Source organism: Cygnus atratus, chromosome 27 (assembly GCF_013377495.2).
Source record: "Cygnus atratus isolate AKBS03 ecotype Queensland, Australia chromosome 27, CAtr_DNAZoo_HiC_assembly, whole genome shotgun sequence".
In the NCBI taxonomy this organism is placed as follows: domain Eukaryota; kingdom Metazoa; phylum Chordata; class Aves; order Anseriformes; family Anatidae; genus Cygnus; species Cygnus atratus.
In genome coordinates, this window is record NC_066388.1 from 815,191 (window position 1) to 842,283 (window position 27,093).

Here is a 27,093-nt window from a genome sequence, read left to right on the forward strand (position 1 = left end):
GGAAGGGATTAAATTCAACCGTCAGATGGAAAATAGTTAATTGGAAGCCTAATTACTGAGCCGTACCTGCCCACAAGGAGAGCAGCCGCATGTCCCTGCTCCGTGGACCCGGCGCGGTGCCCCGGTGCTGGGGAGCAGTGCCACCCAGAGGGCTGCTCCAGAAATAGCTCATCTGCATCTCGCGTCTCGCCCAGCGCAGCAATGTTTTCCCCCCCAGATCAGCCTTCCCTCCCTGTGCCAGCTCTGTTTCAGCTGTCGTTCAATCCACCGCCCTCCCCGTCCCTCCGGAGACAACCGAGTCTCACCAGACAGTGACTGCAGGTTAGGGCAAGGCTTCAGCAACTCCCGGGGCATTTATTCACAACGCCAGAACATAAAAATAACATCTTTAATAGCTTTATAGTTGGCACAGATGGTATTCAAACTCACCACTTTTTATTAACAAGCTATGAAACAACACACGGTGCAGTTCCAAGGAGGGCAGCTCCGGCCGCGTGTGGCTGCTAGGCCGTGTAGCCGTGACAGGTTGGTGCTTTACTCTGTTCATTTACATTCAGCATTTATAGTCAGAAAGTAAAACCAACAGCTAGCTTTAACCACACACACACACACAGATAAGCCTGGGAAGGATGTTTCTGCTGGCAACCAAAGTCTCCTCCTCTTGGCAGTACACAAAAGCCCAGAAAACGTAGTTGTAACACACGTTACAAGAGACTTGCCGCAGCTACCGTTGGCCAAACAGCACGTGACACAATGCAGGAGCTTCTACTCACACCTTGAAGAAACGGTTACTACAAGGAGAGCCCTGTCCCCTCCTCCAGGAGAAGCGAAGGCCAGACCAGCACTTCGCACAGGAAGATGTGGTCTAGAAACTGTCAGTGGTGAGAGGATTTATCTCAGGAACCCAGAACCCAGCGGAATACTACTACTTTACTTTCTGAAGTACCTTTCCCAAAGGACTTCCAGCAAACCTCGCTGCTGCCCTCTGAGATGAGCAGGCTGTTGCTGTCCTCACACAGATGTAGACGGGGTGGTGGAGGCACCAGATGGTTACGTGACCTGCCTTGGGAAGCAACAGCAAGCCAGGAGACCAAGGAGCTTGTAGAAAAGCCCCGCTTTGACCAAACAGAACACACGGTGTCAAGAACTACTATGCAGGACGAAAATAACTCCCAGCCACACTTCACGAGGGGGAAGGGAAAGGTTGAAAGCATCCCAGAAGGTTCGAGCAGACATGTAACTGACGGGAAGAGTTAGCAGTGTCAGTCTGAGAGAACAAATACGAACGTCAGACGAGAAGACGGTCCCACACTCGCAATCTGCGTCCAAAGCGTGAGGCCACGAACTCACTGCTGGCGACTGCATTCTTTCTCCATCCACATGTGCTTGTTGTTCATCTGCTGTTTAAATGGATGTCATCTCTCCGGCATCACTCAGTGCCACTAAGTGTTACAGCATGTCTCTGTCACGTAGTTCCTCTGCAAGCATTGCTCAATAGCAACCACGTGCAAAACTTTTACTGGGGGAGAGGAAACATTTATAGGTCTCTCGCAATACTGCAATTTGCTTAACGAAGAATTTAGTCCTCAGCAACAACAAAATCACTGACACTGCTGCGGACACATCTTGCTCATTAGCATCTCCATCCTGACAAACTATTTAGTTTCTTCAACCTAGTTATCCAAAACGAGCCCGAAGTAGCCAAGATACTACAGTCACTTTCAACCTTCAATTTTCTTATCATTTGTTGGTAATAAAAACTTCCAGTTTCTATGGGTACTCTATAATCACAATAAGTTACGAGGCATTTCTGGCCTCTGTTCTGCTATGAGGAATTCCCTCTCACCGTCACGATCAGGTGCTGACGAGGAGGGAGGTAAGAATGCATAGTGTGAGGTCTCTGATCATCTGTCCTCTGTCGAGGCCACTTTCCCACCTAGTGACCCTGTGCTGCTGAGGCCTCTGTTTTTCCTTTAGTTTCACCTGGGGCCTTGCCACCATCTGCTTTGTTGGAATAATCTCGCTCTCCAAAAATAGTGCTTCCAATCCTGACGTTTGTGGATCCAACCTCTATCTAGGAAAGGAGACAGAAAGGAGGAGTTCAGAGCAGGCTGCCACCCACCTGCCAGTGCAGTCTGTAACCAGTCTCAACGCTCCCCACGCCACAGAAGGACAGCTCCCCGTGTATTCACCATCTGCAGCTACAGACAGGGTCTATTCTGATCCCCGGAAAGGTATCCCAGGACCAGGAGAGCTGTTCTTCGTGGAACAGCACCACCAGGATCTCCATCCAAGCAGAGGACGCCTGCGCTGGACACCTGGATGCCTGCTGCTGCTGAGGGTAACTTGGCTCCCGAGAGGAGCACAGAAGGGAGCGGGACTTACTGCATGCTGGAAGTCTGTGGACATGCCCATGCTCAGCTCCACCTTCTCGATGGGGAGATTCAGCTTCTCACACACTTCCTGCCGCAAAGACAGCAGCACCTAGGAGAAAGGAGGAAAGAAAGGATCCCACGTTTGATGACAGCCACGCCAGCTCAGTTCCAAGGTTTCACGGATAACAATTTCTGTCTTTCCTTGAAGTCTCCTTCATACAGAAGGCAAAGTTCCCAAATTTCCTGCTGGGGCGTGCTCTGCAGCACTAAGAGAGCACCGGAGATTCCCCATTACAGGCTGCACTACTGACAATGCGTGCACCTACAAACCTACACATCCTTTGAAGACAACCAATTATCACACCAGCATGACAGACAAGGAACAGAGACCCAGTTCCTCCGCCTGGCGCAGCCCTGTACACAGAGTGTGCAAAAAGGGCTGACAGAAACCTCATCTGAAAGCAGGACCAGAGGATTTAGGATAAAAATTGCCACCTGACGTGCCCCTGCCAATATCCTGGCTACAGCTTCACAGAAGAGATGAGACCAAAAATAAACGCGCACTTGACCTCTGCAGAAAGGAGCCCAACACCTTCATTAACACTGACGCTGCACAGGTCTGTACTGCCCTGAGCCAGGTGTGCATTTCTATCGGTAATCTACAGTCGGACTCGTATCCTGACTGTAACGGGAGGCCAGCCAACAGCTGACAGTTTCTTCTAGAAAATCTTACCTGGAAGTCAGGATTTGGCCCCTTGCTAAGGTCATGTCCGACGCTGCCAATTGTCATCAGCCCCACGAATTCCAGGCTTGGACACTTGTTGATGACATGCTCCACAGCAGCTGTGGTGTCTCTGGGAGGGAGGCCATGCTTACCTGGCAAAAAGTGGGGTGATTTGTGCCAAGCTCTGCCAGAAAACTCCCCTCCCCATAGCAAGGCAGAAGCTAACTGATGGTGAAGTTTCATTTTAGCATAGAGAAACTCCTAAAGAGCACAAACCAACAAATCTCATTCAAGTTGTTCCCTCTATCGAGTCAGTGAGACAAATGTGTGTGTCATCAAAAAAGCGTCCGCCACTTACTGTCCTCTCCACTAGTGTTAACTTGCACCATGACTTTCAGCCTCTGAGGCGACCCCTTCTTCTGCCATGAGCTGTTGACTCTGTCTGCCAGCTTCACAGAATCCACCGTTTCCAACATGAACAGGTTAGGGACAGCTACAGAGAAAACACAGAGGCTTTGGGCTACCGGTGCGACACACGAGCAAAGGTATTTACAATTGTGAAAAGCTAGCAGCTGACTACAGCAAGAGATAGCAAACTAGACTGAATCAGGACTGAAAAATGGGGCAGTATCGCATTGTTTCATTTGCTAATTGGCGTTTCTTGCTGGCTTGCAATCATTAGTACTAATAGGTGAGAAAGGTGGTTATTATTTGAACGTTGGAAGAACACTGCCTGTGGGGTCAAATAGAGATAAACAGAGCTTACCGATCAACTTGTTGACGTTATTTTTCTGCAGATGGCCAATAAAGTGCCACTTAATCTCCGGGCAAGAAGACAAAATCTGGAAGCAGAGAGGAACAGTCAGGTTTGAATGACAATTCCCCCTTCCCCTAGTGTAGTCCCTGTTTGCCCACAAACAAAACACCAGACATCCAGTCTTCTTCTTTTGTTTACCAGACACGGGTTTTGTTTCCCTTGCTAGGCAAGGTGTTTTTTCAGCAGCAGGATCAAACCGCCTCCATAACAAACTCCCTAGGAAAAGCCAGGACTTTGAACAGCTCTCAGGACACAACTATGCGAGGAGAGAGAATGCTTAAGAAACTGTCAACTTACTCTGGAGTCCGATGCCTTTTCTAGCAACTCTTGAACCTAGGAGAACCCAAGACAACCTCTTGTTAAGATCACACCAGACAAGATCACGCCGTAGGAGCAACCTCGCTGGAAGCGGGGCTCCTGGGGCCGCGTGCACCCCAGCAAGCACAGTGCCGGGGCCCCAGCGAAGCCCGCCACACTCACGTAGTTCTCCCCGAAGCTGCGCTGCCCGTGGCTGTAGGCGTCCATCACCATCTCGGCGGGCTTCGTCTTGCTGACGGCCACCAGCCGCGGCTGCACGTCCGGGAGGCCCTGGGGGAACAGGGGGTAAGGGGGGGGTCCCAGGGGGCGAGGGGGGTCCCCGAGCCTCCCACATTGTCCCCCAGACCCCCAGCCCCACTGACAGGCCGCCAGGGCCCGGGGACACGGCGGAGGGACACGGGAGTCCCGTCAGGCCCGGGGGGGGGGGGGTCCCGTGGAGGAGCAGGCCCCGTCTCCATGGTAACCAGGGCCTGCCCCGGCGATGCGGGCCCGTCTCCATGGCGACGGAGGCCTTGCCGCCATGACGGGCGGGCCTGCCCCGGCGGGGGGCGCTTCCCCCCCAGCCCGCGGCCCCTCACCTGCGGCCTCCGCGCCGCCGCCTGCTGCACCCGCTCGGTGACGGCGCGCAGCGCCGGGCCCAGCCCTTCCCCGGCGGCCATGCCCGCTCTCCACATCCCCGGCCGCCCCGCCGCCTTCCGCCACACACCCGCCGCGCTCCGCCCCCCGCCCGCAGCCAATCGCAGCGCACCGTCGCGGCCGCCGGCCAATGGCGGGAGGGGGGCGGGCGTCCCGGCGGCGGCGCCATGTTGGGAAGGTCGGGGCGTCATGGCGGACAGCGCAGAGGGCAGCCCAAAGGCAGTCAAAGGCACCCGGGGGCGCCCCAAAGGCGCCTGCGGGGCCCGGGGACAGCTCGGGGATGCTGAGGGGAAAGGCAGGGCCGAGGGGCCCGGCTCTGGCTGCCAGTGGCGTGCACCCTTCCCTTCCCTCAGGCCTTACCTGGGTCGTAGCCCAAATTTGTGAGCGCTGTGCCACGTCCGAGGTCGCTGCCAGGCTGCGATGGGTGGCGAGGAGCTGTCAGCATCCGTCCCTGCACCCCAACATCCTCCTCCCGCAGAGGAGCTCCATGGGGTTTCCACCGGTTGCAGCTTCTTAGAAAGAGAAGGCGTCGAGCAGGCGCCTCTGCCAGGCTCAGAGCAAGGCACCTGCGGCAACCCGCGACCTTCACGAGGAGAAATAAAGCCTGGTGGCCAGCAGCTTCGGCCGGTCGGAGGGCATGTAGCCCCCGACAACGCAGAACTGACTGCGAGCTGCGTGCCTGGCACAGTCAAAAGCAAAACACCACAAAACCACCCCAAGATCCACCCCCAAAGAAATGGGATTCTTGCCATCTGCACAAAGAACCGTTCCTCCAGGGTGCACCTTCCAACGCTAAACAAACAAACCAACCATATAACCAGCGCGGGCTGCACCACTTGCTCTGCATGCCCTATTTGAGCAAGGAACTGTGAAGGCAGGGACGTGTGGTGGGAGATGCTTGGAGCGCAGCCACAAAACGCAGCAGCCACCCATGGTAGCCACACAGTCAGAACTAAGCCATGGGGAACTGGAGACCCCACGGCTGTGGGGCTGCAGACAATGCCAGGCTTTATCACAGCAAGTCAAATGGAAAGAATGGGAAACTGCCAGCTGGAACCCATTAACTAAAATATTTGCCTTAATGTGCAGAACTCGCCCTCCCTCCCCATATTCTGAGCAAAGACAGTATTTACACAGCTGTTCCCAAATACCCAGAAGGTTCCTGCCCTTTGTCTGGTAAAACATGACAATGATTTTCTGCAAACTTTACCAAATCCTAGACGTTTGCCACCGAAGCCTCGTTCCTGTATTTTTCACTACCCAGTTTAGCTAAGCGGGGTCAGAACGCCTGCAGCGTTCCTCAGCTGGCTGCTGAGCCGATGCACCTCTGCCCGTCTTCCGCCAGAGCTCGGCTTTCCTGCTCCCTGGGGAGGGAGAACTCTCACAGCGCAGCAGCCCGGGCACTCGTCTGCCCCTCATGCTGCTGATCCCCTACTGGAGATTTACCTCGGTAAATCTTTTACCCCTCGTAAATCTTCCCCTGCAAATATATCCAAGCATCGTGTTAAAGGTCATCCATAAAAACAGACAAATTAAAATTGAAGGCCATTTTATTATCATAGCAAGTATCAAAATAAAAAGGCTTTTAATTCAATACATAAGATCAACAACCACGCTGGTAAAGCATCACCATACTCCCGCCAGCAATTCCCAGCTATCAGCAATGCCACAAACCTCTCTTTGCTTTGTTAAACAGCGGTTTTAAAATTCAGTCTTCATTTCAAGATTGCAAGATCATGGAGATTATGACAGAATGACAGTTAAAGAGAGAGATCAAATAAAGATTTACATGTAGTGACTACTCTGGAAAATTAAGGAAATTATACATATAATGAAGAATCTGAACAAAAAATAACAATCAATTTTGGCTTGTAAAGAGTGGTATTATTTCAACTTGTTTTTGCATTTTCCACTCTTATTACAGTTTAACTAAATTACTCGGTTTTCAATGACGCAGAATCATGAAGGTTCCATAATGGTTTAAAAATGTGGGTTTGAAATTAATAATACTGGCTACTCCTTTTTCTGTTCTCCCCCCTCCTCTGAGAAATACTTTAGCAGTAATATTTTCAATTAAAAAAAAACCTTTACGACCTATTTATTCCAAACTATTGTTTTACTGTAAAGTCATACAAAAACATATTTTATAATACCACTTTGGTTTATTTGGGTCTTTTCATTAGTGAAAACACTTGCATAAAAAGCAGGTTTTTTTAGTTACTAATGGAAATCCTTTATGTGAATGTAGAACAGTCTGAAACAAACATTTAGGTACTCAAAGATTTAGGTACCATCACCTCATTCCTATATTTCTGCTATTCCCTGTTCATAATCTTCCTGCAGAAACCAATTTACAAAAGTGAGTAATATTACAGCCTATTGATGCAATTTTGGACCACTGTTTTCTAGTGTATCAGTCTGGAGATGGAACTTTTCCTAGCTCAGCTTTTCCAGCAAATACAAAGATGACATACGAGATGGAACTTTTCTCCAGCAGAAATTGATGGTATCTTTTATTTTGCATTTGCAAGTATCAACTGTCATTCTCCTAACAGGGAAAATAAAGCTGAAGTGAAAATACTGGAATGAGCAGCAGAAATTCATCCCATTTCCATCTTAGTGTGACTGCCTTATTAAAAAGACTAATGCATATTTAGAACACTGAAGAGTGAAACCAAGAGTAAGTAAGTAACTTCTTTGGGGCAGAAGATCATAAATTCAATAGGTTGGTTCCTGACCAACTTAGTGCTTACACTTTCGTCATCTTATATGGATATATTGGCTGCAAATTATAACAGCAATTAATAAACAGGCTCTCCTGCCAAGTGGCAGATGGATTTGCGGGAGAGGATGAAAAAAATTCTCCAACCCTGAACTTTTGTCTTTAACACCCCCTCCATTTTTGTATCCGTGTAAACTAAAAGCTATTACCTCTTGGCATCTGGTATGTGAAAAATTAACCAGTTTTCTGAAGTGAAAGGTATACTACATAGCATTGTTCTGAGCAAAGAAGGAAAAATCCTCTTTGAACAGTCCAGCAACAAGAGGTTGTCACCTTTGCCCTGTAGTTTTTTTCGGGATGATGCTTTGTGTCCTTTGCTACTAGCAAATCTTCCTCTCAAGATCTATTCTAAAAAAAAAAAAAACGAAAAAAAGAACCAACAAAACAAACAAACAAACAAAACCAGTAAAACTGTTCTGTTCATTTCGGTTTACCTCAACATTATCTCTAATATGAAACTACAAACACTGAAATCCAGTTGGTCTTGCAGACCAGCAGATGACGCGCAGTAATGACCGTGGGCCTAGTCATTCAAGCAGATACCCACTAGCAAGGCTTTTTGCAAAGTCAGGGTCCCTGAGACAAAAATTATTTTTCTCTCTAGTTTTTCTATGATGACTGTGACAAACAGCATGCTTGCAGTCTGGTTTCACCAGGAGCTAAGTCCAATTAGCCACTGGCAGGAGACTGCCCCTGCCAGCATACCTAAGCCCCATACCTAGCAGATACACTGCTGGCAAGAACTACAAAATTCCGACTCCCCTTTGCCCAACCCAAATATGACAAATGGAAAACAAACCAGTGTTATGATGCAGAAAATGAGTAGTTTGGGCCACTACCTGTGTGATGCGTGGTCTAAGGCTTAGATCCCCCTCCAAGGTAATTAGGTAGCCTGCAGCACTTAACTACAGCTATTATAACTCACTGTGCACGTGGTCTTAGCTGCCCTACTGAGGTAAAACACATTGGCTTAGACCTCAGTAAAAGGTGGTTTCGTGTATTTGCTACACCTTGCACTCAGGATGGGCCTGGAGTGGACACAAACCATTACTCCCAGTGCCACAGAGCACAGGCAGTGACCCACCATCTGGCCAATGTCCGGGCCTTCAAGCAGACACGGGTAGTGTACAAAAGTCTAGCACCTTTTTTTTTTTTTTTTAAAGGGGTTTGAAATTAAGTACTGGAAATTTCCAACAAGAAAAAAAATGGTCATAGCAGCAATCCCCCTCCCGCCAAAATCTCAAAACTTATTTACTTTCAACTGCTACAAACCACCTCAATCCAAAATCAAGTACCCATCTAAGCTGGCTGCAGAACAAATAGCCTAGCTAGCCTCGCCAGAGTAATTGGGTTTATGAGCCCATCGGCAAGGAGAGGTGCATCTAGCAGACATATCTGGAGCAGAGTGCTTAGAAGTTACCAGAAAAAAACACCCCATAAATACCAAAGTCATTGTGTCCAATTGTCATACAAAAGATTGAGAGGGTTAAGTCTTAAGTCTTTCAGTACAGGAAAGGGGGAAAACAAAAAGGAACTTCCCAGTTCATGTTTCTTTTGATATAAAACAAATATAAACGTTTCTTTTCAGTTGATGTTATGAAGCAATTTTGTGTCCTCACTGGTTCCTGCCCCATCCTCTTCGTGGACTCCCTCTGACAGTCCCTCTGCAAATTTAGTCTGGCTACCTGCATAGTCCATGAACATGTTGGGGATATCTTTGCCAAAATATATCTTGCTGTTTGCTGCAATGGCCTTGTATTTCATCAGCTGCAAGTACTCAGGAGTTAACTTCATCTGCACAAAAAGAAAACAGATCACCAACAGCTCAGATTCATTTGAAAGCAAATTTCTGACGCGAGCATACAAGGCGTCCACTTTTCCAGAACACTCATGGGCATGCTCATCCTCTCTCCAGCTGAAGAGACGGAGTACCCAGAAGGCAGCTCTCCTTCAGCGTGTCTAAGCAAAGCTCTGTATTTCAGTGACTAAATGGCAAAATGAGAAAGTGATGGAAGCAGCTGGGGAAAAGTTCCATCCACATGTACCACAGAGATGGAGATGCTCTAAAGCCCATAATTCACTGAAAGCTCTTGCAATGCAAGCTACTAGAAAGAAAAATACGACTGGCTTTTTTCACAGAGTAGATTGAAGAGTCAGTTTCAGAAAGCAGCGATCGTTCCTTCAGGATAACGACACTACAGCAGAGAGAATGGAGTAACTGGGACAGAACTTGCGCACAAACGTCTCAGACCTCCAGCCATTCTTACTGACCCTTTCAAAACAAAGTCTTCCTGCTGGGACTTCCTGGGAACTTGCTGTAGGCAGTAACAAGCCTGGCAATTGTATCCATATAATTTTTTCTATTTCCAGTATTTTTTTTTGACTTTATTTTTGCAGGAGCAAGACTTTGCCAGGCTAATTAGTTTGGTGTATAAGAGCAGCTCCATTTGTTATTTACCTGAATTCTTGTTTGCTCTAAGCCTGTCACTTGAGAGATCTCCCTGCCTTGACTACCTGCCAGCTCGCAGATTGAAATGAATCAACACTTCTGACTACAAAAGGATGAAAGGGCAACACTGAAACCAATATTCTATCTACAGCATCTAGCAGAGGTGTCTCCAGACATAACCAGGTATTTCATATATTCTGACACAAACGTATCCGTTGAGAGAAGAACTTGCAAATAAGGATCTAATTATTGTTTAGTTTCAAAGATAACTTTTCTGTCTTTGGCTTAAACAAGACACAATGAGCAAACAAAGACAGACTGCTCCTTTGCTGAGTTCTTCCATATAGCCTAATGTAAGGAGCCCTGCTTCAAGGCACAGAATAAGGAAACAACAATACCTTGTTGGCCTCGGCAACTTTCATAGCAGTATAGCATTCAGCATCAGCTCGTGCCTTCTCTCTTGCAAGAAATGCAGCATCTGGAAGAAAACATGCTCCCACATTCAGATTTTTATTTCCAGTCACGTTAGCACCATTTGCAGCTGGAATATTTTTAAAGCAGTCTGTACCACATCTAAACCATAAGGGATACGACAAGGGCAAGAGGGAACAAAATGGGAAACCCAGAAACGGGATCTCCCTTTACATCTAAAATGCTACAGGATGATAATATTAAATAAGTAAATTGTATCTGCAACTGAAGGCCTCAAAGCATTTTATAAACATCAGGTTTTTATTACCACCCTGTCACACAGGCTGAGAATATTCTTTCTTCTCTAGCCAGCCACTAACTCTCGTGCTGCAAACGAAACAACTGTTCCACTGCAAAAGTGGTATTTACCCACGACATTTGCACAGGACTCCAAGAGCAGCACAGCAGACTGCTCTACAGATGAAGTTTGTTGATGCGAACGCAATTCCCCAGATGGGATTCTGTCTGGGATATTGAGGTTAAGATTCTGGCACACAGGGGCAGGCAATTTTAACCTTTACAGGCTCTGCCCCTTGGACAGACGTTGGAGAGCTGTTTTGCTGCAATATCAAAAATTGCGTCAAGGGTCTGATCCTGTGGGATACCGAACTTCCCTGACTGCTAGCAAAGACGTGTAAGGAAAGAAACACTTCCCCTTTCTGTATCACATTCCTGTTTTTTTTTTCTTTTCATCTGTCAAATGACACTGATGTGGTATCGGGCCATCAAGTTAAAGCTGAGTTTAATCTGTCTGATTCAAGGTGATCTCTTTATGTTCCTTCTGTAACAGGGCGCCACATATTTGTAATACATGCTAGACCAGATCTGAGAGCGCCACAGCTGGACAAGCCATTTGTTTACCTATACTTGCAGGGAATTGCGTGAGCAGCTACACTTAAAAATTAGATGGATTGTCCTGAGACTTCCACTCCTCTGGCTAACAACCAGAGTGGTCTGTCAGGGACACTAGAAAGAATGAGGGAGACCTGAATCCTCTACTGGCATGGAATTGAACTGACACGGAAGCTCCCCCTCCCTCCTTTCTTTAGGATCTTTAGGTCAGTCACTACAGAACATTTACTTACTGGAAGTTATCACTCACCTTCGATCTCTGAAATTCGTTTCTCTGTTTCTTTTTCCATCACTTTCTGTCCGTAAGTTATTTCAGCAACTTGTGCAATTTTTTCTGCCTCTGAAATGAAAGAGAACATGTCCACATTGTCATCACACAGTCTTCCTATTGCTAGGACCAACTCTACCCATGGAAATCCTTCCCACCCTCTTCTGGTGGCAGTAAAATGTGGGGAGAATTTTCAGCCCTCAGAAGGTGTCAGCCCGTTTGTGGGTAAAGCTGGAACCCATTTGGGTTTCTCTGGAAGAACATCAGATCAGCAGCAGAGAAATCACCCAACAGCAAACCAGGTGCATACTTTCCCCCTCCCAGTTTGGATTCTGTTTTCTGCCTATCCCAGTCACACACCCCTATAAGCTACTGCCTTCCGGCAGAGCTGTACAGACCAATGAGGGCCTTCTTCCTTTCTGTCTCCGCTTCCTTCTCTACCACCTTCTGCTTCTGTGCTGCAATCAGTAGCTTTGTCTTCTCGCTCTCCCTAGGGAGCCAGAAATAGTCAGTTACAAAACGCGAGCCTATCAGGTGGCCTGGCCTACCTCACCTTCAGGACGAGCCCTTGGCTTAATCCTCCCTCAAGTGTGTGGTTAGGGCAGGCGGCAACGATGGAAGTGAGTGCATCTACCTGCAGAGCTTTTTTTCTAAACTAAAGCACCTTTTCCTCCCCTTTATAGCAGGAGGATTTTTCAGTCAAGATGGCGTGAAACATTCCCTGCTACTCTCCACAGACTGCCACAATGCCTTCCAGCAGAGGCAAGTCATAGAACAACATCTTGACTATACACATGTGCAAGTTTAATGGGTTACTATTAACAAGGACACGATTAAAACGAAGTGAGAAATTAAAATCCTGTAACTTGCCCTCACAGATTGTTACAAATTTCCCACAAGACAGATGTATATGGCTTTGAAATCACCCTTCATTCAGTCACGTGCGTCTGTGCACTCTACTTGCTAAAGCCTTTTCTCTCTCACTGCTTTGTGCACACACTGAGAAGTTTTAAAAGCGTGTGTGTACATATATGCAAAAGAATTTAAATACTCCGTGCCTGCTCCCAGTCGGGGAAGAGAGATTAGAGTCAAGAACAAGTCCTTCTCAACTGGATTTATGGTAACAGATAAGAACAGGCTGATTTGAGATTCTATCGTGCCCTTACTGCACATGACTTACCACGATACCAAAAGGTCAAGCAGAATGGACGAGAGGGATCTTACTCTGGCCTATGTAGACTCTGTTGGCAGAGTGCTCAAAGAACATAAGCATTTCTGAATGATCAAGTGCAAGAAAAGGCAGCTGGCTCACAGCATTGAAAAGGGATCAGTATGTCAAGTGCTATTAAGGAAAGTTATTTCTAAGCTTTGCAGGCCCTCAGCCTGTTGAATCAACAGTTTCTCCATCCTAGTCAAACAGCAGGATTAGTGGTGGAATCTATCCACCTGCCACTCACTCGCATGCTCTGGGAAGTGTTTGTAAAGTAGGGCCAGTGTCAAGGGGAAGGAGGCCCCGGGAAAATAATTCCTGCACTCAAGTGTTCAAAATGGAGCAACACCCTAACTCAGCAGTGACCTGCCAGCCATTTACAGTGACAGACACATCTGGTGCAGCCTCACCAGCCCCTTTCTGAATGGCAGCAAGGCAGCACGAGGCTGAGCGCAGGCCTGGCAGAGGGCACTCTGATCAGCGCACGCTGTGAAAACACATTAATCTGGATGACCGACTCCTTTTGGTAACAAAGGTGCAAGTCTCAGGCACTTACATGAGCTCATAATTCCTCCGGATTGTTTCAGGGATGTTTGGCTTTGTAACTCGAACTGCCTGGAAAGAGAGACAGAAGAAAACACAGGCAAGCAGCCAACAATCAAAAGGCAAATGGCCCTGAGGCTGCAGAGGGTGGGGGAGCTAACACTTATGACAAGCTCTGCCAGACAAAGCTTTTACTTGCTGCAGAAATTGTGACCAGCTCCAAACTACAGAGAGCAAACACCGGACCGACCGATCTCCTGACATGACAGGAGGTTACAACCTGCGTGAACGAGTAACCAGGGAAACACCACGAGAAACCCAACACGGCAAAGCTACAAGGGGACAGGAAGGACACTGCTCTCATTCCTCAAGTTAAACAAACTGGATCATAGAATCATTAAGGTTGGAGAAGCCCTCCAGGATCACGTGGTGCAACCGTCCCCCTACCACCAGTGTCACCCACTAAACCACGTCCCCAAGCACCACGTCCAACCTTTCCTTAAACACCCCCAGGGACGGGGACTCCACTACTTCCCTGGGAACTTTAAAGCTATTTTTTTTTACTTTAAAGCTTTAAAGGAACTTTATAGCTGTACTTTAAAGCAATTTTCTAAAAGTTACAGCTTATTTCCTGTTATCCCTTAACCCTCACGGTCTGTAGATCTCCAAGCAGAATCCCAATTACCTGTATAATTAATCCGGGGGCCATGGTAGTTAGGTCTTGCTGCAATGCCAGTTTAAGGTTTTCATCGATCTGATCTGATGGAGGGAAGGAAAAAAAAAAAGTAACTAAAAGCCCCCCAAAGGCAGCTTGCTGCCAACAGGTACAGAATTAGCTGGAACAGCTCAGATTTCTTATTCCTGGAAAGTAAGTGGAAATGTAAGTTTGATATAGAAGTGGTGGGCTGAGAAAGACCATCCCTGACCTCAGGGCAGGTTCACATCTCAGCACGTCGAGCAGCACTGACCAGTGGCAAGGACTTGGGAAAGACTACAGGAACACGGCCAGCATAAAATGAAGACCTTCCCAGTTTCCAATAACCTGCAATTTGGACTCTTTTTGAGCCAAAAGCAGCATTTTTATAGTAAAGAATCTCTGTTCTAGCCCACTTTCCTACTGATACCTTCCCAACTGGATCCTGAAGTAGATGTGGTCCAGCTAAATCATGACTGATTAGTAACTGTGCCTACGCCAGCAGCAGACAAAGAAAATGGAAAGGGAGAAATGTAAAATGGCTGCATTAGTTATTTTAATAGGCTGCAAAAATTTCATCAGTAAAGCCTGTTTGGCTCAACGCAGAACATTTAACTCCAGCACAGCTAAGAAATTTCAAAAGGAAACACAAAACAAAACCCTTCTTCAGTGAAAAGCTCTAAGGACAGCAGTGTTTCCAGTTGGGGCCTGCTGAGAAATGCAAAGGGAAAATAAAATGTAATAGCCTTGAAAGTGATCACATCGCACTCCTTGATTATTTGCTTTGGTCCCAGTTTAGCTAGCTGGAACTCACACTCACAATGAAGTTCAGCCAGGAGTTTAGGAAACAGCTGTTATCAGTTTCCTGCACCTGCTTGCAGATGTGGGGGCAGAGAATGACATAAGTCTGCCTGAAATGGGCTGTGCCCCATTTCAGAACTGTGGAGCCAGAAAACATTCAGCTCAGACTGAAAGAGTTACACAGGGGTTTATACAAGTTCCTTCTGTGCAAATTGGTTGTCTTGAGTCCATTTCAAGCAGTTGTCATCAGCAGCTGCCGACATCTGGAGCCTCCATCGACAAAGAACCAGAACATTCACCAGCAGCCCCGTAAAGGAAGAGGAGGGGAACTGCGCCCTAGTCCCACACTTGGTGCAGAGGCCCTGTCAGAAACGGGACAGCCAGGCTTCTTGGAAAGCCCCGCTTAAACAGAGAAGTGGTTTGCAAACGCCTTGTACTCTTTCAGGCGCCTGGCGCTAAAAAATCCCAGCCACTAATTCTGTCAGCCCTGGGTCCAAACCGTTCACAGCAACACTTCACCCACGGCCAGCACCGCTGTGCTGCCAGATGCTGGAAGGGACTTCTTATCACTCAAAGGCCATAAAGAAAACACTCGGCCCTGGCAGGGACTGGCCCATTTCTCCTAAGAAACCAACGCGTTTCTTCAGGCTGTCTCTTGTACCGGGCTCCAAGTGTTTGTGCTGCCTGATTTCCCACTGGTCCGGAGAGAGGAAGGGAAGGGCAGCCGGCCCTCGCCACGCAGCCCTGGTTTCTAGCACTCACTCGCAGAGCCCAGGAGCCGCAGCGATGTGCATGACACACAAGTAATCAAACCCACAGGGCTTTTGGTAACAGCAAAGAACAGAAGGGCGGCTTTTCCATCTGGACTAGCAAATCCTGCAACTGATTAACCAGTCACATTTGCTAAACACACGTAACACAGCAGAATTACTGTTCCCTCTCCTAAAACCCTCTGCTACCACTGGCAGGTTTGGGGATTTTTGTTGTTGTTGTTATAACACGGTGAAGCACTCAGCACCAGAAGACGATAAGGAGCAAACAGCTGTGACTGGTTAACAATTCCAAACAGAGCAGACACCAGATCGATATGTAAAAGGCCCACCAGCTGGGGCAGTGACTTCTGTACCAGCAGAACACGCAAAGAGCTCGCAGAGACATCGCTCGAGGAGCCATCAACCTGGGAGTGAAAGGCAGAGAGGCAGCTCACCGAACAGCTCGATGTAGACCTCCTGCAGCGTGTGGACACTGCAGAACTGGTTCAGCTCATGGTGAATCTTGTTGAAAATGAGAGCTTTGTCGTAGTCAGCAGTGTAGTTCTTCACTATGTCATATACTGCAAAAGGAGACGTGACAGTGGCATTAACAGCTGGGACAGAGGGATGCCACAGGCTGGGCGCTCGCAGGAGGAGGCTTCTGGCTCAGTCACAGCAGCAAGGAACACAGAGCCAGACTGAAACGAGGAAAGCACCGCAAGAGAAGGCTGCACCACAGCCAACTACTTCATTTAGGGGAGTTTTAATTATTGCTGGTATTTCATCCCATCCCAATCAATACTCTGCCACGTGCCTTGTAAGCAGAGTGACACCTTAGTATCAGCAGCCCTCGCTGCGTTATCTGCGAGTCTCTGTCCTGCAGACACATGAGTTGCGCCTGAGTTTAATACAGAGACCATGTGGTCTGTGTGCAGCACGGGAAGGGCATCCTCCACACGGGGTAAGACACTGATGACCCAGGCAGTGTCATCATGCCTGTAACCAACAAGACATTCAAACAACCCACACAGAAATAAATTAAAAAAAAAAAAGCCTGACTGGTCGTTCTCCTGGTGTGTCAGACTCCAGCCTTCTGCTCACAGACTCCCCTGCCCCTTGCACACCTTGTAATTCAAATCAGAAGTTCTTCACTGAAGCATAAAGCCCAGTGGGGCCATAATAATACAAATAATAAAAGTGATGGATGGTATTTGGGTATTAGCAAAGCAACCAGTAGCACAGAACAAGTATGTGCAAGAAATAATAAACAGTATCTGGGAGAGCTGGTTTAAGGTTCAAACCCAGCAAGTACGGGGCTCCACAAGGCACACAGGGGAATACCTGGGGCACTCCCTAGCTCCAGATCAAAGCACGAGCAGGCACAACCTCTTCACCTTATCCCGGACTAGCAAGATAACCACCACCACCTCTGGCTGGCAGGATTATCAGGGTCACAGGGGAAGAACTCACCTGCACTTTGGATCAGGAAATTCACCACCTCAATTCTGTCAAAATAAATCATCACTCCTCCGCTGCAGAAGAAAGAAAAAGAAAAATAAAAGGGGGAAGTTTGCTGGAGGCCACGAGCTCTGCCCTGCAGCCGGACGGCCTCTGAGGGGGGACACTCCCCTCTAGCGGGTGAGCGCAGCATTCACACCTCCGGCAAGCACCGCTGCGACACTACGGCAAGCGCCCGCACCTTGTACAGGCTCCTGGTGTCTCCAGCAACTGGATCATGAAATGTGGAGCCAGGCTTAGAAAAATCATCTTTTTAGTGTTTACTATATGTAAATACAAACCCCTGGTCCCTTCCCTATATCTGTCTGTCCTATGATACCAAGCAATCCACTTTCTTCCTGTGCTTCAGCTCAGGCAAGCACAGTAGGAGTAACTTATTTACAAAAAGAATACAACTTTCATAATATTAAATCCTTGCGCATAAGTTGCTACAAAAAAAGATGAGAGTGCAAGGTGCAGCCTGTTTGTGGCAGAATGTAACTGCACTGAGAATTAGAGTACCAACTCCTGCGGCACCTGCATGAGCGCCAAACGTGGAAGCTCAGGGAATCGGGTAGGGTTCGAGGTGGGAGACGGAGCCCCTGAAGGCCGCGCGTTTTAAAGCACACTGGGGCGAGGAGGAAGGGGAGAAGGGAAAGGACCAAAAGGAGCCCAGCAAAATCGGGGAAGCACAGGGGACAGAAGCTAAGCGACTCACCTGGTTCCGCAGGGCACATTTTTCACCTCATCCGTCTGCAGCGTGGTCTGGACGGAGAAATATTTCAGAAAAGCCCCTCTGGAGCCAGGCCTCGCCCCGGCAACCGGGGTTGGCCCCGGCCCCCCGAACCCACCCCCCGGTCCCCCTGGACCCCCCCGGTCCCCCCCCTGAGCCCCCCAGCCGCACCTGCACCGACTTGTAGGACGTGATGAAGGGCAGCATGAGGTGGAAGCCGGGCCCGCTGGTGGAGGTGAGCAGCGCCCCGCCGCTGAGGAGAGAAGCGACAAGAGAGAAACGCGGCCGTCAGCGGCGGCTCCGCGCCGGGCCCGGCCGGGCCGGGGAAAGCCCGGGAAGCCCGTGGGAGGCCGCGGCGGCCGCCTCACCGGTAGTAAACGCCGATGTGCCCCTCCTCGATCTTGTGGATGGCGGAGAGGAAGGCGGCGGCCAGGCAGCCGAGGCACAGCGCGGCGGCGGCGCCCAGCTGGGCCATGCCCGGCCTCGGCGGGACGCGGCTCCCGCTGCCCGCCCGCCGCGCGTCATCACCCAGCGACCGCCGCCGCCAAGGGGCGCCGCCGGGGGGCGCCGGAGGGCCGGGAGCCCGGGGGCCGCGGGTTCGAGTCCCGCCGGCGCCTCGCGGCCCTCGGTCTCTCCACGCAGCCCCCTGCCCGCTATGGAGAGGGGGCGATGTGGGGGCACAGCGCGACCTGCACCACCCTGCCTGGGCCTTGAGGACGGGGAGACCCCCTCACAGGAGGTTCTCCCATGAACTGATCTCTTGCTCACACACACGAAGCACCATGCTGCCTCCCCAGGCCCTTTGTGAGGGGGTCGGGCACTGCCGAGCCCCCACCAGGGCCTTGTGTCCAGGGAGACCCCTCACAGGAGGTTCTCCCATGAACTGACCTCTTGCTCATGTGCACAAAGCACCACACTGCCCCCCTGAGCACTGCTGAACCCCCACCTGGGCCTTGTGTCCAGAGAGACCCCCTCACAAGAGGTTCTCCCGTGAACTGACCTCTTGCTCATGTGCATGAAGCACCACGCTGTCCCCCTGGGCACTGCCGAGCCCCCACCAGGGCCTTGTGTCCAGGGAGACCCCTCACAGGAGGTTCTCCCATGAACTGACCTCTTGCTTGCACACACGAAGCACCATGCTGTCCCCCTGGGCACTACCAAGCCCCCAGCCAGCCCCAAGGCCACCCAGCAGGGCCCGTGCCCCCCGACATGCCCCCCACGGCCTCCCCGCCGGGGCTCGGCTCTCCCACAGCAATCTGTTCCCCATCTGGACCAGGCCAGACCGAGGGGCAATAACGGGGAAAGTGACAGAGCACGTGAAAATATATTAAATCTTCCGCATCTATAATTGTTGAAGGGGACTTAAAAAACATAGGAGAGACGTATAAAATGTCAATAAAGTAAAATAATTTGATCTTTACAGTTGATAGATCTCCTAGGGTTATATATAACAAACCTGTCAGAAGGATTCAGCGCCGTTTAGAAGTAGGGAATGAAATATCTGCTATATTTGTCAATCCAAATTTTACAGCTCTTAAATAAGCGCAAAAGGGCGCCAGAGATGAAATACACCCTGTATTAGTTTTTTTTTTTTTTAAATGCTTGCCCAGATTTAAGGGCCTGATAAAATGTATTAAATCTTTAAAGGTTTTAATGAATTTAGTATGTGTTTCATAAATCAAGAGCCTCTGCTCAGCCCCCTCTCAGTTTAATAAGGGTAAACTAGGAAATTGCTCTGAGCTGAAGCAAAATACATTCATATAATATTGAAAAGTAATAGATTTTTAAATGTGGGGTGTTCTGGCTCGCAGGCGAGGTTTTGCTTCATAACATCGGTGCTATATCATTACCCTGAATGGGAAACCATCTGTGGCCACGTGTTTAACAGCATCAAGATGTGAACTAGCACAAAGGTAAATATTATTTGTAATAATCCTGAAAAAAAAGCCAAAAAAATCATTACTTCTAGACCTCGGGCCAGGAACATTTGGGGGTGTCTGTGCTGTGACTCTGTTTTTAGCAGCGTGGACCTTTTTACACTAACAAACGGTTTATTGCACCCACTTCTCGCTGGCACTCGAAGCCTTTTTCATCTCTGCCCCATTCTTCCCCATCCCACTGAATTGAAGCCCACGTAAAAATATTTTGTGGGTTTTACCGCAAAGGTTGAGAGGAGTTTGAAGGTCTCTGAGACTCTCTGCTCAACGCTGTCACCCCCAGCCCCTGTTACCTGTCCTCCCCCGCACCAGGACGGGACGGGGCAGGACGGGACGGGACCGTCCCGGCGGGAGGTGAGGCCAGGACCCACGGCAAGTGCTGCGTAAAAGTCTGTCCAACCTCATTAACTGTCACGGGTAACAATACCAAGCTGGCAATAAAGGCAATTTTGAGCCTGTTGGCCATTAATCACTGCCTGACAGTTGTGAATAGAGGTGGAAAAACTCTGTCCCTGCAGTTCCTGCTTTGGCGTTTAAGGTTACCTCCGTGTGCAGCCTGCAGGGAGCAGTGGGGCGGAAAGCTCGCCCTTGCCCAGTCCCCATCCCTGTCCCCACCCCATCCCATTCAATCCCCATCTCCATACCATTTCCATCCCCATCCCATCCCATCCCTGTCCCCCAGTGCTCCCAGCATGTCCCTGCTCTCCGCCCCAGGCTTGGCCACTCCTAGGGACGCTGCTCTGAAAGGCAAACCCGGCACTTCGCTAACCACGAGGCCTAATAGCTCTTTAATAAGGTGTTGGGAAAGTGCCTCGAAGTCAAAGCGAGTGCTGTGTGCACGGAGTGCCATCGTAGTTCCTGGCTGCCCCAGCGCCCCCAGAGCTGGGGCTGGATGTGGTGCTCTGCAGTGGGGCATTATTGGGGGCACAGGGCTGAAAAGGCATAAAAACCCGATTTGGGTTGGATGGGGAGGAGACACAAAGCTGTTTCCCAGCCTGAGCCTGAAGGAGCCAGAGAGGCTCGTGGGGCTGCAGGACAATACAGGGTGCCCTGACCACCTTGCGCCAGGGTTTTGAAAGGGAAAGAAGGTGGGGAGAGGGAGGGCGCGGGGGGAGAATACTTAACAAATTAAGTCTATCGAACATTATTTGCAGATTACGGTGCAGAATTGTGTTAAAGTATGTCCGGGCTCGTTACATGTCAGTGCTAACAATACAGCACTTGGCAATCAAGGCAGTTCTCTGGCGCTGGCCATTAATCATCCCCTGACAGTCCTGAGCTGGAAACGAGGAAACCGCTCACATGTGCTAGATGCACCTATTTACCCGTGCTGTAATCACGGCAGGAAAAGTTTTCTTTGACTCCCTGCCTGCCCGAGCCTTGCTGGCGGGGCGATAAGCAGAAGGGTCCTGGTCCTTATTTCATGTCCCAGCTATTTCGAGGGGCACGGGGGCACGCGGAGAACACGGTTTGCATTTTAGCTCTGCTGCAGTGGGACACCTCGTGCCCCAGGGGAGCGTCCCCCCCGATTCCTGTGCATTGCGTTTTGGAGGCGCTGCCCACCACGGGGGTTTGGCTTTGCAGGGCTGGCCCGGGGGGGGCCGTGTGGGGGAATGAGCACAGAGTGGAGCTCGCCCCGCAGACGCCAGCGCCATGGCCGGGTGCCAGGGTGCCAGGTCACCCTCCCAGGAAATAAAGGAGCAATGTGTCCAGCCCCCCCAGTGCTGCTTTCTAAGGGGAAATGATTAATGGTGCTTGGAAACCACAATTCATCCCGGGAAAGAAAGTAGATTTACCCAAAACATGCGTGAGAATTAGCGTGCGGATCGGCTCCGAGGCAGACGCGGGAAAGCTCTGGGCGAACAGAGCCTGACTGTGCTGGGGAAAAGCCCCGGCTGGAGACGCTGCGGCGACGGCGGGGCGGGAGCAGGGCCTGGGTGCCCACGGGCCATCGGGGTGGCTTCTCCCCCGTCTGCTGGCAGCACAGAGGGTCACGGTGGAGGAGAAAGGAGACCTCAGCCGCAGGACCCCCGAAAAGGGGCAGACAAGCCCCTGCCAGGGGGTGGATGGTGCTGGTGGGACCCAAACTGCTCGTTCTCAAATGCCCCCATGGTACCGGGGTCCAGGGAGAAGCAGCATGATTTTGCACCAAAACCCAGCAGATTTCCTGACTGTAAATGCCAAACGTTTTAGCAAAAGCTGATTTTCAGGCACAGGGGAATAGCCTCAACCTGCTCATGCCCAGGGGAACCACTGGGATGAGTGGGGCGGTGCTGGGGTGCAGCGAGCATCGAGCCATCGCCGCGATGCTCCGGCTGTCCCCGTGACACTGGGCTGCAGGAAACCTCGGAGAGAGGCAGAAGGTGCCTTTCCTCCACAACACATCCTGATGTATCCGCCAGCGGGCCCGGCCGTGCTGCAGGAGCAAGGCACGGGCCAGAGGGTTAGGAATTGCATTAAAGGGTTTTCAGGCATGAGTCCTGACCGGGATCCAAGCAGCTGTGCTCTCCCCACAAACTGTGCAATGTTGGGCTGGGGACAAGAGCAGCCAGGGAAGGGGATGGGCTCCCTTGGAAGGAATTAGGGATGGGTGGCGTGGATTTATGGCCCGATCCCGGGGATAAAAACAACAGTCTCTGCTCTGGATCAAGGCAGCGGCCACGCGCGGTCCTGTCCCAGTGAGCGGAGGTGCTCAGAAAGGGCTTCAGGCAGCTGATTTATTTGTGGGATTCCGGGAAGGGCTGGGGAAGCCTCGGAGAGGTGCTGAAGCCCAGGTCAGGAGTCAGCAGTGTCTCGGTGATATATTTAGAGTGGGATAATGCAAGTGACAGGAGGAAAAAAAAATAAAGCTCCGTGGAGGAGGTGCAGATACATTCCCTTGGCCGGGGAGTTACTGGATGATCTGAGCCAGGGAACAGATAGTTGGATTTCCCTGGTTTCTCCCTTCAAATAAATCACAACTCCAGAGCCCTTTAAACTCTGCAATATGATCTGTTCCAATAAGGAAGGGAATGAAAGGCTGCGTCTCTCTGGAAGCCTCCAGAGCCATAAATCTACTATGTACAAACACATACCAGATTTCCAAGTGCATTTATTTTATTGTATTGTTTTAACAGAAAAATCAAACTGCAATAAACTCAGTCCCTCATTAGCTGTCTCTGTGTCCTGGCCAAACGCTGCTAACGAATAAAATCAGGACAAAGGAATGTGGCTGTTGGTCAAGAGCCCGGCCGGGCGCTGACCCCCCGAAAAGCGATTCCCTGCAGTGGGGCAGCCGGGGGATGCGAGGGGCCGGATCCTGCCCTGCCTATGGCCGGGGCTGTGCTGGGTTTGGCTGCTCTGAGTCCCTTTCCGGCCAGTTCCGCAGGGTTTTCTGCACTGGTTTGCAGAGGACCTGGCTGCACCGAGCCCCACTTCGGGCAGGGGCGTGCGTCCCCCTGCCCCAGCCTGCTGCGGGAGGCCGAGCAGCCGCCTGCGTGCAGCAGCTTGCAGAAGTGCTCGTGAAGCACGGGGCAAACGCTCCCCGGGCTGGCAGTCGGGGCAGTTTCAGGGCTGTCGGTCATTAATCATCCTGTGACAGTCCTGCAGGGGCCGGCCGCACCAGCACGGCTCCCTGGGGACTGGAGAGCCTGGGGAGGGGACGCGCTGGCACCACGCAGCACCCGGATTTGGGTTTTCCCAGGAGGGGGGTCCCAACCCGAGCCCCCACCCTGCAGGACCCCTCTGGGCTCTGCCATCCCCTGGGGTGGCCGGGGTCTGCGTGACCCCCAGAGCCCGATGCTGCACAGCACCGCCACGCCTCGTCCCTCACAGTCGGTCTCTTCACGCCTTGTCGGCAAGCACCATTTTGGGCTTAAAGACCAGAAACGAGGACAGAAACAAGGGTGGAGGGCGGGGGATGCAGGGGCACCAAGCAGAGGGGTCCGGGCACGGAGCGGTGCTGAGTGCAGGAGATGCAGCGCCTCGGTCTGATCCTGGAAAAAAGGAAAAGGAAGGCAGAGCTGCCCGGGAGGGAACAAGGCGGCTGTCCCCCAGATTTATGGAGCCGCAGCGGCCGGGGAGCCCCCCCCAGCGCCCGAGCCCTGCCTCAGCCCACAGAGAAATTCTTTACTTATTGAATCACATTTGTCATCTCTAAATACATATGCAGGCCCGTGTTTCTGAATCCATAAACATCTTTAACTAACTCCGCTCAGCTAGGCCTCTTTCAGCAGTAATTTATATTTAACTTTTTCCATATGCGGGGCCTGTCGCGTTGGTGTCATTTCCGGGAAAGCCGGGGGGGCGCGGGGGGCGGCGTGCTTGGGGCTGCTGGAGCAGCCCGGCTGCTGGCACGGCGCGAGAAATCCACCCGGCAGAGCCAGTGCTCATTAATCATTTGAACTACTAAACTGCCAGCTCCTTTCAAGATCTTTCAAGAAGTGTTTTCACCCAAAATAGAGTTGAAAACGCGCCGGGCCCTACTTTCAGAGTCTCATCCATCTGGCCATTATGGGGAGTGTCAGGCGGCTCTGACAGACAAGGCTGCTCTGTTCGAGGGGCCCCGGCTCCCGCAACCTGTCACAGCGCGGGGCTGAGCGCGCCTGACAGCTCCATTTGTACCTACAGAAGAGATAAAAGCGCCCTCACTGCGCCGGGCGGCGGCGAGGGACGAGCGGGGGCGCCCCGGGGTGGGATGCAGGGTGCTGACGGCATCCCCAGAACCCCACTTTGTGCCGGGAGAAACCCAGCCCCTGTCCCCAAAATCCCACCGCCGCACCGTGCCGGCTGCTTGGGCAACGGGCATCATGCACGGGGTTGGAGCCCCCTCCTGCTGTGCTGCAGCCCCGTGCCCTGGCACCGAGCATACCCTGCAAAACCACCCGGGGCCCCGTCCCCGCCCGTGGCTGAGCCCCCCCAGCTCTCTCCCCGCTGGCTGTGCGCAGCCCCCAAGTGCGAGCAGCGTGAGTCAGCCCCCAAAAATAACACCGTGGGTCCCAGCGCTACGAGAGCTTCCTCCAGGCTGCGGCTCTTTCTCACGCAGAGGATGCAGCAGCGCGGCGTGAGGCTCCTGGGGACCTCGAGCTCTTCTCGCAGCTCTCCTGGGGAGAAACCCCTCCGGACCCCGACCCGGGGTTTGCTCCTTGCTCTTGGACAGGCTCGCAGCAGGGCTCCTCTGCACACGCGCTGCATCAGCTGCTGCCAGCCAGAGAGGTTTGGGAACCAGCGAAGTGGCAGCCGAGGGCACAACACGTTTCTGCAGCTGGAGGAGGAAGTGAGGCGCGCACCGAGCGAACGCTTCCCGAGCAGTTGTTCCTAATCTGAAATTCAGACAGAGCCTAAGAAACGTGCATAAACACCAGAAGGCGCGGAGGTCTTTTCAGCTCCATTCCTCGGTGGTAAATTCCTGTTCCCACCCCTGCCTTGCAAGGGTTTGTTATCTGAGGTGGGTTGAGCAATAATTTTCTTAAAAACATGAGGTTGCTCCACGCCTGTGACAAATCAGCGGCTCGGCGCGAGCACGGCTTGCGCTTTGGTTCATGTCAGAGACATTTTCCACAGAACATGACTCTTTCCACCTTGGAAGCTGGACCTGGCCGCCGTCCCTCTGCACCCCACGGACGTCACTGAGGCTGTGCAGAGAACTGGAACAGAAACCCGTGAAGGTAACAATTGCTCCAGCAGAAACAATTAGTCATTTTTACAGGAGCTCTGCCCAGCAAAGCTCCCAGGCTCGGCGCTGGGTTCGCAGCCAAGGCTGCAGTTACCAGCCCCATCCTCACACTGCTGCGAGCGGGGACAGCCCCGTCACCGCGCCACGGGCACGAGAGGGCCGATTGTCCCCAAGTGCTGGCGGCAGAAGGGGTCCTGTCACCACGCTCAGCCGGGGGAAGGCCGGAGAGGAGCACAGCAGAAGCCAGCTCTGGATTGCAGCAAGCGAGCACGCCGGGAAAGAACAACACAGCAAATCGTTCGAATGCTTCCATCTCCCCTCGCCTCTGCCCCAAGGAGAGGAGCGCAGCGAAGGCGGCATCTCAGCAGAAAGCTCCAGCACGACTTGAAGTGCCTCAGTCCCCCTCTTCTGTCCTCTGCTCTCCAGAGCCCATGCACTCCCCTAGTGTGAGCGCTCACCAAGGGCAGGCACCGAGCACCCCGGGCTCCCGTGGGTCCCTTTCTCTCTGGCAGCAGCGTCTCCTCCTCCTGGTGAGGCACCAGGGGCAGCGGGGACCAGCATCGCCCCGCAGCCCGGCTGCTGGATGGGGTCTCAGGAGGGTGCCAGGGGGTGGCCGGTGGAGATGCTCGAGCCATTGCCACGAGTCCTCTTGAAAACACGGAGGGGAAAACCAGGCCATTTCGGTTCTCTGATCCGCCAGGGTGCCCGCGGTCGGGCTGCAGGAGGCCTGATTTATGGGCGATTATAAAACCAGCCGAGGCTGCTGCGTCTGCTCACCAGATGCCAGGGACGCTGCGTGTCCTGCAGCCGCCGCCTGCTTGCTGGGCCACAAGGGCTCCGGCTCTGGGTGCCAGCAGGGACCATCCTGGCGTTGGGCACCACGAGGTGCTGGATGTGCCACACCTGCCCAGCGCCGAGCGTGCCACCCCGCTCGGTCCCTGCGTCGGCATCACTTTGCTGGTGCAGCATCAGCTCTCAGCAGCTTGCAAAGGCACCTCCGGGGTTGGTCCGCCCGTGGGGAGGTCACATTCCCCCCGTCCTGTCCCGTGCATGGTGCTGGAAGGTGGGGTGAAGTCATGGCAAAGCTGCTCCGGGAGGTTTCCATAAACGCTGTGTTAGAAAACATTATGGTCTGTGGAAATCTGTTTGTTATTGTGAATTGAGCTCAAGGAATATACTCTGTAAACTAAGCTGTCAGCCGAGCGTCTCCCCCAGCATTCTCCAGCGAGCGTTTAGCTGAAACATTTGTGTATACAGAATTACGACTCTTCAGTTATTCATCATGATAATAAACAGAGAGATAACTATTAACCATGCATCACAGTAATGAACAGTATCACTTACACGCGCGCCGGTGTAAATCTGAGCGAGCGGGGCTGCGCTTTGCAGGGAGCCAGCGCGGGCGCAGCTCCGCCGCGGGACCGGGGCAGTTCACAGCCCAACGGTGCCCCCGTGCCAACGGTGGTGCTGAGCAGGATCAGACACTGCAGGAGGCAGCAGGAGCCACGGCTGCGTACGGTCACCCTGGGCGCTTCCCATGCCGTAGCCAGCACAAAACGGGCGTCCTGTTATGAGGAAGGC

At 51.7% G+C, this 27,093-nt stretch overlaps 2 protein-coding genes across 3 annotated transcripts; both read right to left on the reverse strand.

Moving 5' to 3' along the window:
• Positions 1 to 374: 374 nt before the first annotated feature.
• PLPBP (pyridoxal phosphate binding protein) lies at positions 375 to 5,468 on the reverse strand. 2 transcript variants are annotated; one of them, XM_035562792.2, is made up of 8 exons: positions 5,231 to 5,468; positions 4,397 to 4,504; positions 4,214 to 4,249; positions 3,866 to 3,941; positions 3,458 to 3,592; positions 3,109 to 3,251; positions 2,386 to 2,484; positions 375 to 2,074 (listed from the first exon to the last, which is right to left on the reverse strand). In XM_035562792.2, the coding sequence occupies exons 2-8, from the start codon at positions 4,445 to 4,447 to the stop codon at positions 1,937 to 1,939; spliced, it is 678 nt and encodes a 225-aa protein (XP_035418685.1). In that variant the 5' UTR covers positions 4,448 to 4,504; positions 5,231 to 5,468; the 3' UTR covers positions 375 to 1,936. The 2 variants fall into 2 exon arrangements, with proteins under 2 accessions (XP_035418685.1, XP_035418683.1); XM_035562790.2 differs by lacking the exon at positions 5,231 to 5,468 and adding an exon at positions 4,813 to 4,940.
• A 934-nt stretch (positions 5,469 to 6,402) lies between these two features.
• ERLIN2 (ER lipid raft associated 2) lies at positions 6,403 to 18,461 on the reverse strand. Its single transcript, XM_035562636.1, has 11 exons — positions 18,291 to 18,461; positions 18,094 to 18,175; positions 17,908 to 17,954; positions 17,163 to 17,224; positions 16,148 to 16,273; positions 14,131 to 14,204; positions 13,459 to 13,517; positions 12,091 to 12,182; positions 11,675 to 11,764; positions 10,500 to 10,579; positions 6,403 to 9,446 (listed from the first exon to the last, which is right to left on the reverse strand). Exons 1-11 carry the CDS (start codon positions 18,395 to 18,397, stop codon positions 9,237 to 9,239), a joined length of 1,029 nt encoding a protein of 342 aa, XP_035418529.1. The 5' UTR covers positions 18,398 to 18,461; the 3' UTR covers positions 6,403 to 9,236.
• Positions 18,462 to 27,093: the final 8,632 nt, after the last annotated feature.